The 12,730-nt window shown below is 47.7% G+C and overlaps 1 protein-coding gene across 2 annotated transcripts in view; it reads left to right on the forward strand.

Annotated features, from left to right (window-relative positions):
- The window catches only part of TXNRD2 (thioredoxin reductase 2), a 177,407-nt gene that overhangs the window by 88,878 nt on the left and 75,799 nt on the right, over positions 1–12,730 (forward strand). For both annotated transcript variants that reach the window (XM_073559079.1, XM_073559078.1), the window contains exons 10-11: positions 3,326–3,417; positions 3,549–3,723. In XM_073559079.1, coding sequence (XP_073415180.1) covers positions 3,326–3,417; positions 3,549–3,723 — 267 coding nt within the window. The remainder of the gene's footprint in view (positions 1–3,325; positions 3,418–3,548; positions 3,724–12,730) is intronic.

Raw genomic sequence — 12,730 nt, forward strand, 5'->3', positions numbered from 1 at the left:
ATCTAGTAGTTGATTTTTTTTTGTACATAAAATATGATTAATTTTGCAGGTGTCCATACCTAAACCTATTATTTCTTTTATTACCCTTGGCATAATATGGGCTTTCGCTCTTGTAGGTGTTAATTTTGCACAATGGAAACAATTTATTACATTATGCCAAGGGTAAAAAAGGAAATAATATGCTTGGGTGCGGACACCTGCAAAATGAATCATAAAAGACATACTAAAAATCAAGTTCTGCACATTTAAAAATTCTCAATTTTATTATGCAATATACTTTGCTGGAATTTCTGCTTTTTGCCTTTTACCTCCCTCACATGAATGCATCCAACTCTCTTGTAATGTCTTTAATGGTGTCCCTGCAGCCACTTTATAAGATCACATTGACTCCGCATACCTAAGGAAATGTCATCTATATGCCGTATGCTAATCAGCGCTGAGTGGTTTTGATGGGCATGACCAGATTTTCCTCGGTGCCTCCTCTGTCCCTGCAATGGCCACCCCTACAGCCTTGATTGACATGGCTGATGTCAAACACACACACTATTATGCATGCATAGATCTTGTTCCCTGCTGCACAGTGAAAAGAGTTGACCATACTGTGGATGAAATGTCATTGCAGAGACAGAGAAGGTGCCAAGCACAGTCCGTAGGCTCAGCGATGATCAGCATATGGCACGGGACAACTAAGAAGGGATTTTCGTAGGTATGTGGGGCAGCTGAGCTCTTGTGAAGAGGAGTGTTATGAATGCATGGACTCCCCAAGTTTAGTTGACATTAATTTTAGGGAATTGGTCAATGATTACTATGCACAAACATGTTTCAGGGATTTGTCTGGGTTTATCTAGTACTGTACTATGATTTTCTTCTGTGTGCTTCTCAAATCTCCTGGTTTGACAGTTTTGTAAAAAGAAAAGTGTGAAAATAAGCTATGAACACCAGTTTGTCCGAAAAGGGATGCTAAAATCAGACCAACTGACACTAAAATGCAAAAGCCATCAAAGATATCACATATCACTAGGATGAAAATACTAATAAGTGTTTAGGTGTCAAGCACACACGTTGTCTGGCTCAAACCACACATTCATTTTCATCGTATATTGTCAAAGAAAAGGTACAGTATCCAAAAACAATCAAAATCCAGCTCTATTTTGCACATAAAATGGTCATACCCAACATATGTCAAAACATCCAGCCTAGTATGCAAAAGACAAAATGCCCTGGCAATAGCTGAAATAAACCCCCAAAACACTCGCCATTTCAGTTGAAATCGGTAAACTGATTTCAGACACCGCCCAGGACTTTTTGTTAGGTAGACAAGTGATGCTAAGGGTGCATTAGGCAAGTACGGTAGTTTGGCAAAGAAGAATTTATAGGAATTCTCATTCCCAATTATCGTCCCTTGTGAACATGCCAGCGATCACCCGACGAACAAGCAAGATAAGCGTTCATCAGGTCATTGGATCGTTTCTGCTGGAAAACAAATCTATTCTATTATTTCCAAACACTGTTTTTCAGTGATTCCTTTGTATCTCTGTTCATACTGCACCCACACACACAAATGCTACACCATTTGAAAGGTAAACTTGATCCCTTCAGCAAGAAAATAGCCAAACAAATCACACATTCACGATTTGATCACAAAATACAGTTTAAACATTAATTTTCATAAACCTGCAGTAAGGAAAAATGACCTGCAGGTGGCACCACAGTACCCCAAAGCACACTACCAACACATTTGTAAACATGCACTGCTTTTTCGCTTATTACTTCGCCCCACACACAAATATTACACTGTTTGAAAGGTAAACTTGCTCCCTTCAGCAAGAAAGCAACTAAACAAGCCACACATTCACGATTTTATCACTAAAATATAGTTTAAACATCCATTTTCATAAACCTGCAGAAAGACACAATAACCTGCAGGTGGCACATCAACCAGAAAGCATTTTTTGGCCTCTACTTATCTAAACAATGTATTGTATTACCAATCTACGTATATAATACCTGTCTGTGTTCATCAGCTCATGAAATACATTTACATTTGACCAACTTGCTTTTTCTGAAATTGCCTGCACCCCCGACGACCAATGTGCAAAAATTTTGCACGGGCCAAGCTAGTAATTGTAATTGGCGGCATATCACCTTATGTAAAAAGGGGATGTGCTGCTAGTAACATAATACTGTATAAGGGCAGATGAATCGCTAATAATAACAATAATTCTGTCCTTATCATTCTTTGTCTGTCCGTGTAAATTGGTTGGTAAATGAATGCCATATGACTTCTTATAAGGTGCATTTTCTGGCCAAAGCTGGCATTTCTGATTGCACCATAGGAAAAGTTAAGTTAGATAAGGCCTGTTTCACATTTCTGTTATTTTGACGGGAGACAAATCCGCCAGAACGGTTAAAAACGGATCCGCCTCCATCATGGGCTAAACAGATGCTACAGGATCTGTGTTGTGTACGGATCCACTGAGGGGAAATTTAAAGGAACCGCGGCCTGGAAAGGAGAGAGAGAGATTTTTTTGCTTTGCACGGCTGTTCCGGAACGCTACTCGGGTTAAAAGACCTGCTCCAGCGAATCTGCCGGGCATGCGCAATATAGATTAGCGGACCGTCGCTCGGAAAAAACGTTGCAGAGTCTGTCTCATCCGCCCAGGAGACGCTAAAAGTTTTGACGGATTCGTCAAAAAACGGGTGGGACGGATAACGTCAGTCAAGGTCCGCCGCTAATGTAAGTCTATGGGGGAAAAAACGGATCCGCCCCTTTTTTGGTGGATCCGTTTTTTTTCGAAAATTGGTGGATTTTGACTGACGTCAATAAACGGAAGTTTGAAACAGGCCTAAGACTGTATAGTGTGGAAGCAACTCGGCCATTATCACCTACATCATGGGTCTCAAACTGCATTCCTCGAGGGTCGCAAACCATGCGTGTTTTCAAGATTTCCTTTGCTTTGCACAAGGTGCTGGAATCATTATCTGTGCAGGTGATTAAATTATCACCTGTGCAATACAAGGAAATCCGAAAACATGACCTTTTTGCGGCCCTTGAGGAATGCAGTTTGAGACCCCTGACCTACATGAAGCAAGTGGCATGGTGGGCTTCTAGGACAGGCAGTCCTCTTCCTCAAGGAGCATGAACAATACCAGAATGATTTTTAGTTTGTATTATTGGGCATAATATGTCATAGCCTATATTGCTTGGGATCGGGAAGGGTGGCAAAGAAGGAAAACTGGAAAATGAAGAGTTAAAAAAGGCAATAGTATAGTAACATATAGTGTGATTGAAAATATCTGCTTTGTCCATGACATATTCTCTCAGATGTTTCATTGGAGTGTGCAGGTTTTTTGACTGGCATTGGACTGGATACCACTGCAATGGTGAGAAGCATTCCCCTAAGAGGGTTTGATCAGGTATGAGGCTGTTTTAGTATAATATATATTGTTTTTTTAATGTAAAGAGAACAACTCGGTATTCTTAATGTGAAATCCAAAATATCTAGATATAATCTACATCAAACCTGTATTTATTTGATGTTTTACAGCAAATGGCTAGTCTAGTGACAGATTACATGGAGTCATATGGGACAAGATTCTTGAGGAATTGTGTTCCATCTAGAGTTACGAAGCTGGAGAATGGGAAGCTTCAAGTGACCTGGAAGAATACAAATTCCGGTCAAGAAGAATTGGACACGTTTGACACTATTATGTGGGCTGTAGGTAAGTTATCATATACAGGAGTAGACCTCAAACTACAGCAGGTGTCCCTCTCCACTGGGGTAGATGAAGCGTTATGGCAAGCAAACACCCTTGTAATGACCACCATTTTGTATGCCCTTATAATGTAGCAAATTACAGGGGCTCTTTCCTTTTTTGTAAATATGTTCATTGTAAAATACCGTTGTACCAGAAAACCTCAGTAAAGTCAATAAGGAAAAATTGGTGATAACAGCAAGGCAGATATGGCATCTAAACCAAAACATCAACCTATAGAAGCTAATACAAACTATGAAAACCTTCTTTTTTACTTTTATTATTATTCTCTTGTATCTGACAATGTGGTTCACCATTTTTCTGTGCAGATACAGTTGTGCTCAAAAGTTTACATACCCCACAGAATTCTTGCTTACTTGGCCTTTTTTCAGAGAATATGAATGATAACACCAAAACTTTTTCTCCACTCATGGTCAGTGGTTGGGTGAAGCCATTTATTGTAAACTACTGTGTTTTTGCTTTTCAAATCATAATGACAACCCAAAACATCCAAATGACCCTGATCAATAGTTCACATACCCCATTTCTTAATTGCCCCTGTGAGCAGGTAGGAAGATGCAGTAACGGGTCGGAGGCAGAGCAAGCGTTAATGTGGCGTCTAAATTAACAGGTATACTCCTCGCATGGAGAAAACAGTTAAAACAGTATAAAGGAACACAGGGGGCGTATCTCAGGGGAAGCGGGTGTGAAGCATAGGGTAGGAAGTTCAAGGATAGTAAACTTATCAGTCTGACGACTTCAGAATGCGGTTAGTTCAGGATGTGGATGTTGGCAACAAAGCAGTTGCGCATAAGGGGTCTGGTATGGTCCTGGAAAAGATGGCGTCCTGGATCCTGGCGGCGGCGGTGATTCCTCGTCCAGTGTAGTCCTGGAAAAGATGACGTCTTGTCTCCTGGCGGCGACGGTGATTCCTTGTGGTCCGATCGGTGTGTCAGGAAACGATGAGCTGGACAGAGCACAGTCTTTGCCCCTGTCAGCGTACAGGGACAATGAGCAACTCGATTCAGGTACAAAGGGAAACCCCTCACAGCAGGTGTCTCAATTCTCCCGTCAGTGCGTGCGCAGGCTTATGTCCTGACTGGGCGTCCTGTCAATCATGGTCAGCGATGTCAGCGGGGACCAGGTACATCAATGTCGGCAGTCTCTGTTAACAGCTTTTAGCTCCTGCTGGTTTTTGCCCCCTCTGGCAGTTGGCCCCCCGCAGAAGCCCTGACACTGCCCTCCTGTGCGATGCACGTTCCCACGGCAACTAACTGATTTGCCGTGCGCTGTGGCCCTTTTATCTTAGCCATGCCTCCTACTCTTAGGTGCAGAGGTTGCTCCGGAGCTTTAAGCTTTCCCCCGTGAAACCAGGGTGACAGCCCCGACAGTTGCGGATCCGTCACGGGGTAGGTAGGCCTGGTCCGGGTCTTCTCTTTACACCATCTCTAACATCAATGACATCTTGATATCTTTTGTGGTAGTTGTGGATGAGGTTCTTTATTTTCTCAGATGGTAAAGTTGGCCACTCTTGGCAAAAAGCCTCAAGTTCCTGTAAATTCCTGGGCTGTCTAGCATGAACTGCGTGCTTGAGATCTCCCCAGAGTGGCTCAATGATATTGAGGTCAGGAGACTGAGATGGCCACTCCAAAACCTTCACTTTGTCCTGCTGTAGTCAATGCCAGTTCAACTTGGCCTTGTGTTTTGGATCTTTGTCATGTTGGAACATCCAAGCACGTCCCATGCACAGCTTCCGTGCTGATGATTGCAAATTTGCCTCCAGTATTTGCTGATAACGTGCTGCATTCATCTTTCCTTCAACTGTGCAATTGTAGCTCTCACATCCCCAAAACACCATTCCTGCTATCATCGACCTCCATGCTTGACAGTAGGAATGGTAGTCCTTTCATCATAGGCCTTGTTGACATCTCTCCAAATGTAACGTTTATGGTTGTGGCCAAAAAGTTCAATTTTAGTCTCATCACTCCAAATTACCTTGTTCCAGAAGTTTTGAGGCTTGTTTCTGTGCTGTTTTATGTATTGTAGGTGAGATATTTTGTGGCATCTGCACAGTAGTGGCTTTCTTCTGGCGACTCAACCATGCAGCCCATTTTTCTTCAAGTGACTCCTTATTGTACATCTTGAAACAGCCACACCGCTAGTTTTCAGAGAGTCCAGAATTTCATCTGATGTTTTTTCTGATGGGCTTTTCTTTGAATCCCGAACAATTTTCCTGGTAGATGTAGACTAAACTTTTGTTGGTCTACCTGACCGTGGTTTTGTTTTTACAGAACCTCTGATTTTCCATTTGTTAATCACAGTTTGAACGCTGCAGACTGGCATTATCAATTCCTTGGATATCTTTTTGTATCCCTTTCCTGTTTTATTCAGCTCCAACTACCTTTTCCCATAGATCAGTTGACAATTCTTTTGCTTTCCCCATGACTCACAATCCAGAAACGTCAGGGGCTGGATGAAAGATGCAAGAGTCTGTCTGGAACCCAGAAACTCAGCAAACAGGTCACAGGTGAGGATGTTACCTTTAGTAGCCAGTCAAACCCATTTGTGTCAACTTCTGTACATGTTATCAGGCCAAAAGGACAACTTGGAGGAAAACGCAGCGGATTCTAGTGAGCCGCCTCCTACGGCCACTAGGGGCGAGCGTCTTTCCAGCCGCTGTGGGTACTGGTTGGCAAAGTGACCGGACTGCCGGCAACCATGACAGATCACAGGGGCTCGAGCGGGCCGGGTGCCGTGGCGTGCGCCTGTAATCCCCAGCAACCAGGGTAGCTGAGGAATGTTTAGGGCTGGCGGAACGCACCAAATTATAAAATAATAGTAGGTGCGTTCGCAGCCCGGGGTCCACCGTGCAGAGGTGGTACACTGCTGCTAGGTAATGGCGGAAGAATAGAGCGGCGTAAAAACAGTCACACGTGGGTTACGTCACCCAATGTGAACAGGTGCGAACTCTGTTAATGCACAGAGTCGCACAACCGCTGAACGTAGATGCCGAAGCCTGTTTAGCTCACAGAGCCCGGCCAAAAGAGCGCACAGTGTACGGCCACAGAACTCTACCCCAAGGACACGGGGTTAGAGTCCTTCTAGGCCCACTGAGCGCGCGGCGTCGCTGCCGCGAGCGCCGCTATAGAGGCTGGCTATGAAGTGGAGCACGTGCACTGAGGCGTGCCGAGTCCCTGGTGATGACTGATGCCTGACTCAACCTCTGTCCTACCTACACCTAAGCCTGGGCGCTAGCAGGCTAGGCTGCACAACACATGCATACCAAGGGTAGGGGTTTATTAATGAGTCATTCACCAGAGACATTCATACGTGCATACATCACTCACTCCACATAGTCTGTAAATACAGTCTATCCTAGCGCATGGCCGAGCGGCCATGCAAACCTTTTATAGCCGTGAGCGTCCGGGACCTTTCTGGCTTCTCGGATGGGCCAATCCGAACAGGAGCAGGACCTGAGCACATGACCTTCAATCTCCAATGGGAGATCACTCCACGGGCATGCTCAGTGGCCCGACATGGGGACTTAGTCCCTGGAGGATTTCGCTGCAGAGCAGCATGTATTGCCATAGCTGTGCCAGAGGTGGCAGCAGCAAGCATGCCCACGGAGCTGGTCTGGGCAGAGTGCCTGGACCGATGAGTTTGCTGAGCAACCTCCTCTGCCGTTGGAGAGGAATGGGAGACCGCTGGAAGCAAGGCTCGGGATTCCCGCTGTGCAGCGACAGGAACCCGACGCCTAACATTACCCCCCCCTCCTAGGGCCCCCCCTCTCTGAGCCTCACTGCGCTCAAATTCCGCAATGAGAAGAGGAGCGTGGATGTTCTCCACCGGCTCCCAGGTCCGAGCCTCAGGACCATGACCATGACCCTTCCAATCCACCAAGTAAAACTTTTTGCCCCGCATCACCTTGCATCACACAATGGCATTGACCTCAAACTCGTCTGACAGGTCCGATGTCCCGGCAGATGGCTCAGAAAACCGGGACATGTGAACCGGCTTAAGGAGAGACACATGAAACGTGTCCGAGATAGCCAAGTGTGGTGGAAGGGCCAGGCGGTAAACCACAGGGTTGATCTGCTGGAGGACCTTGAAAGGGCCAATATAGCATGGTGCGAACTTAGCGGATTCAACTCGCAGCCTCATGTTTCGGGCAGAAAGCCACACTAAGTCGCCAGGGGCGAAGGTCAGAGCAGGACGACTGTGTGCTTCAGTGGTGACCCTCATTCTCTCCTTGGAGGCCCGGATAGCATCCTGCTTGCGATCCCAAATGTCACGTGCCTCCACCACCCTGTCTGCCACCCTAGAGTCCGTGGACGACACGGGGACGCGCGGATGCTGGCCGTAATTTAAGAGGAATGGGGTCTGACCGGTGAAATCGGCCACAGCGTTATTCAAAGCAAACTCCGCCCACGGCAGCAAGGATGCCCAATCATCCTCCCTGGCCGAGACAAAATGTCGCAGATATGTCACCAGGGTCTGGCTGGCTCTCTCAACCAACCCGTTCGGCTTGGGATGATAGGCCGAGGAGAGATTTAGCTCAATGCTGAGCAGAGAACAGAGCTCTCTCCAAAACCGAGACGCAAACTGAGGGCCCCAATCGCTGACAATCTTATCCGGCATGCCGTGCAGGTGGAAAACATGTTTAATAAACAACGCTGCCAGGCCCAGTGCAGAAGGTAGTCGCGAGAGTGGTACCAGATGCACCATCTTGGAGAAATGATCGGTGACCACCCAAATGACGGTGCTGCCACTGGACTTGGGCAGACCCACCACAAAGTCCATACCGACCATCTCCCAGGGCCTGTCCACTACCGTCAGGGGATAGAGTAACCCAGCGGGCCGCTGCCGAGAGGACCGATTCTGGGCGCAAGAGACGCACGCCTGAATATAGTCCCTGACGTCACGAGCCATATGCGGCCACCAGTACGTCCTCGCCAGGAGATCAGAGGTTCGTTTGGTCCCAAAATGTCCCCCCACCCTGGACGAATGAGCCGAAGAGAGGACCTCCGGTCGCAGATGGGTAGGGACAAAAGTCTTGCCCGGAGGTACCGACTCGAGAGCAACCGGAGCCACGGTCCTCAGACTCTCCGATGGAACTATCAGCCGAGGCTCCTCCTCCTCTGATGCCAGGGGAGCGAGAAAGAGCGTCGGCCCGGACCATCTTCTCCCCGGAGAGAAAATGCAGGGTGAAATGGAATCGGGAGAAGAACAAGGACCATCTGGCCTGGCGAGAATTCAGCCGCTGGGCAGTCTGTAGATAGACCAAATTTTTGTGGTCGGTGAACACCTGGAAAGGATGGCGAGCCCCCTCCAGGAGGTGTCTCCATTCTGAGAAGGCCAGCTTCATTGCTAGCAACTCCCTCTCCTCGATGGAATAATTCCTCTCCGCCGGTGTGAAGGTCTTAGAGAAGAAGCATGGGTGCTTCCGACCTTGCGAGTCCTTCTGGAACAGGACTACTCCAGCACCAACGGAAGAGGCATCCACTTCCAGAATGAAGGACTTATCTACATCGGGGCGATGTAGAATGGGAGCGCTAGCGAAGTGGGATTTAATAGCGGCGAAAGCCTTGGAGACAGGTTCTGACCACAACTTGGGGTTTGCACCCTTCTTGGTGAGGGCTGCCAAGGGTGCTACCAAAGTCGAGAAGTGGGGAATGAATTGGCGATAGTAATTTATGAACCCCATAAAGCGCTGCACCGCTTTGAGAGAATGGGGTTCCTGCCAAACCATCACCGCCTGTAGCTTGGCAGGATCCATGGCCAAACCCTGGGCTGAGATGATATAGCCCAAGAAAGGCAAGGACTCCTGCTCAAACACAAACTTCTCCAACTTGGCATAGAGGAAGTTTGCCCGCAGGTGGTCGAAAACTTTGCAAACATCTCCGGTGGGAGTCAATATCCGGAGAGTAGATGAGAATCTCATCCAGATAGACTACTACCGAGGTGGTAAGTATATCCCGGAAGATATCGTTCACAAAGTCTTGGAAGACGGCTGGGGCATTACAGAGCCTGAAGGGCATCACCAGATATTCATAGTGCCCGTCTCTGGTGTTAAATGCCGTCTTCCATTCGTCCCCATCACGGATGCGAATCAGGTTGTAAGCCCCCCGCAGATCAAGTTTGGTAAACACTCTCGCTCCCTGTAGCCTATCAAACCGCTCCAATATCAGGGGTAGAAGATACTTATTCTTAACGGTGATGGCGTTAAGACCCCTGTAATCGATGCAAGGACGTAGTTCCCCACTCTTCTTCTGCACGAAGAAGTATCCCGCCCCCGCTGGTGACAAATGACTTCCTAATGAATCCTCTTGCCAGATTCTCCCTGATGTATTGAGACATGGCCTCTGTCTCCGGGAGAGAAAGGGGATGGACTCGACCCCGGGGAGGCTCAGCACCAGGCAAGAGGTCAATAGGACAGACATAGGGGCGATGCGGTGGAAGTGTCTCCGCCGCCTTTTTGGAGAACACGTGAGCATACTGTCGATAGTGTTTGGGAAGCGAGTAAAGATCTGCGGGGACCTCGGTGGAGGCAACCTGGACGCATTCCCTCAGACATCTACCCTCACATGACTTACTCCAACCAAGAATTATCCCCGAGGACCACTCTATATGGGGAGAGTGATACCGCAACCAGGGGACCCCTAGAAGGACCTGGTCGATACCCTCAGGCATGACAAGGAGGGATATCGTCTGCTGATGAGATGGAGACACCGAGAGTATCAGTGAAGCGGTTTGGTGGGTAATCTGTGAGGGCTGAGTCGCGCCATTCACTACTCTGACGGTGACTGGCTGGGACATCATAAGCAGTGGTATCACGTGCCATTGAGCGAAGGCAGATGACATAAAATTGCCCTCCGCTCTGGAATCCACGCAAACCTCCACCGCCAGAGTGGAAGAACCAAACCCAAGTGTCCCCTTAAAGGACAACTTGGAGGAAAACGCCGCGGATTCTAGTGAGCCGCCTCCTACGGCCACTAGGGGCGAGCGTCTTCCCAGCCGCTGTGGGTACTGGTTGGCAAAGTGACCGGACTGCCGGCAACCATGACAGATCACAGGGGCTCGAGTGGGCCGGGTGCCGTGGCGTGCGCCTGTAATCCCAGCTACCAGGGAAGCTGAGGAATGTTTAGGGCTGGCGGAACGCACCAAATTATAAAATAGTAGGTGCGTTCGCAGCCCGGGGTCCACCGTGCAGAGGTGGTACACTGCTGCTAAGTAATGGCGGAAGAATAGAGCGGCGTAAAAACAGTCACACGTGGGTTACGTCACCCAATGTGAACAGGTGCGAACTCTGTTAATGCACAGAGTCGCACAACCGCTGAACGTAGATGCCGAAGCCTGTTTAGCTCACAGAGCCCGGCCAAAAGAGCGCACAGTGTACGGCCACAGACCTCTACCCCAAGGACACGGGGTTAGAGTCCTTCTAGGCCCACTGAGCGCGTGGCATCGCTGCCGCGAGCGCCGCTATAGACGCTGGCTATGAAGTGAGCGTGCCGAGTCCCTGGTGAGGACTGATGCCTGACTCAACCTCTGTCCTACCTACACCTAAGCCTGGGCGCTAGCAGGCTAGGCTGCACAACACATGCATACCATGGGTAGGGGTTTCTTAATGAGTCATTCACCAGAGACATTCATACGTGCATGCATCACTCACTCCACATAGTCTGTAAATACAGTCTATCCTAGCGCATGGCCGAGCGGCCATGTGAACCTTTTATAGCCGCGAGCGTCCAGGACCTTCCTGGCTTCTCAGATGGGCCAATTCGGACAGGAGCAGGACCTGAGCACGTGACCTTCGATCTCCAATGGGAGATCACTCCACGGGCATGCTCAGTGGCCCGACATGGGGTCTTAGTCCCTGGAGGATCTCACTGCTGAGCAGCATGTATTGCCATAGCTGTGCCAGAGGTGGCAGCAGCAAGCAAACCCACGGAGCTGGTCTGGGCAGAGCGCCGGGACCGATGAGTTTGCTGAGCAACCTCCTCTGCGGCTGGAGAGGAATGGGAGACCGCTGGAAGCAAGGCTCGGGATTCCCGCTGTGCTGCAACAGGAACCCGACGCCTAACAGATAACATATCACTGCTTCTTTGAGGACACTTGCAAATGTCAGTCCGGCTCTTGCACATCTGAAAGTGATTGCAGCCTTATTTTGCTTAGTCTTTTTTTCTTTATTAATCTATCCCAATGGTCTTGCCTGTATAGTAGCTGCTTGTACTAATCATATTACAGACATAAAGTTAGGGTTACTTGTAGGAACGGAAGAAAGTTTTGTGCATACGAAGTATGTTTGAAAATAGATATGTGCTATGCTACATAGTCTCTCATGTTTGTTTCTTTGTATCCAGGCAGCTAAAACCTAGGAACAAAGACAACTTGTATATTTACTTCCTATGTGTTTTAATCTAAACTCGATCCTTTTAAGATTAGCATAATGTTACTTCTGATGAATTGATGTAGTATTGATTATGATTCTTTGTGTTTTTTTCGCTCCACTTGAGCACACCCAAACCAGGTGTCTCTGATAAAACCTTGCAAGCGATAGCAGTCATAGGATTTCCTGCCCGCAGTTGTGCCACTTAATGGACAAGTAGAAAAAAAAACATTTAGATAGTTAGTGAGGTCAGACTCATTGGCCATATATTATTATTATTGTGCATATACTGTATATCGTTAGCTCTGCCATCCAAATAATGGTTATACTAAAGTACGATATGTTTGCCGACACAACAATTAGTAGTTCCCAGCCAGTCTAATTTACTGTCTTGTATTAATATTCTGTGGTTGTCCTCACAAGACAATGTAGCTGTGCTGTAGATATGCAATATATAGATTGTTCTTTATTCTGACACGTCTGCCTACTAGGATGCCTACATTTACGTATAAAATTACAAAGTATAAGTGACCTGCCACTGGCCACAGAATGACCTTCAAATTTGGAATCATAGCGTAAGGTCATCTG

Source organism: Dendrobates tinctorius, unplaced genomic scaffold (assembly GCF_039654945.1).
Source record: "Dendrobates tinctorius isolate UK_male_01 unplaced genomic scaffold, ASM3965494v1 ptg000265l, whole genome shotgun sequence".
In the NCBI taxonomy this organism is placed as follows: domain Eukaryota; kingdom Metazoa; phylum Chordata; class Amphibia; order Anura; family Dendrobatidae; genus Dendrobates; species Dendrobates tinctorius.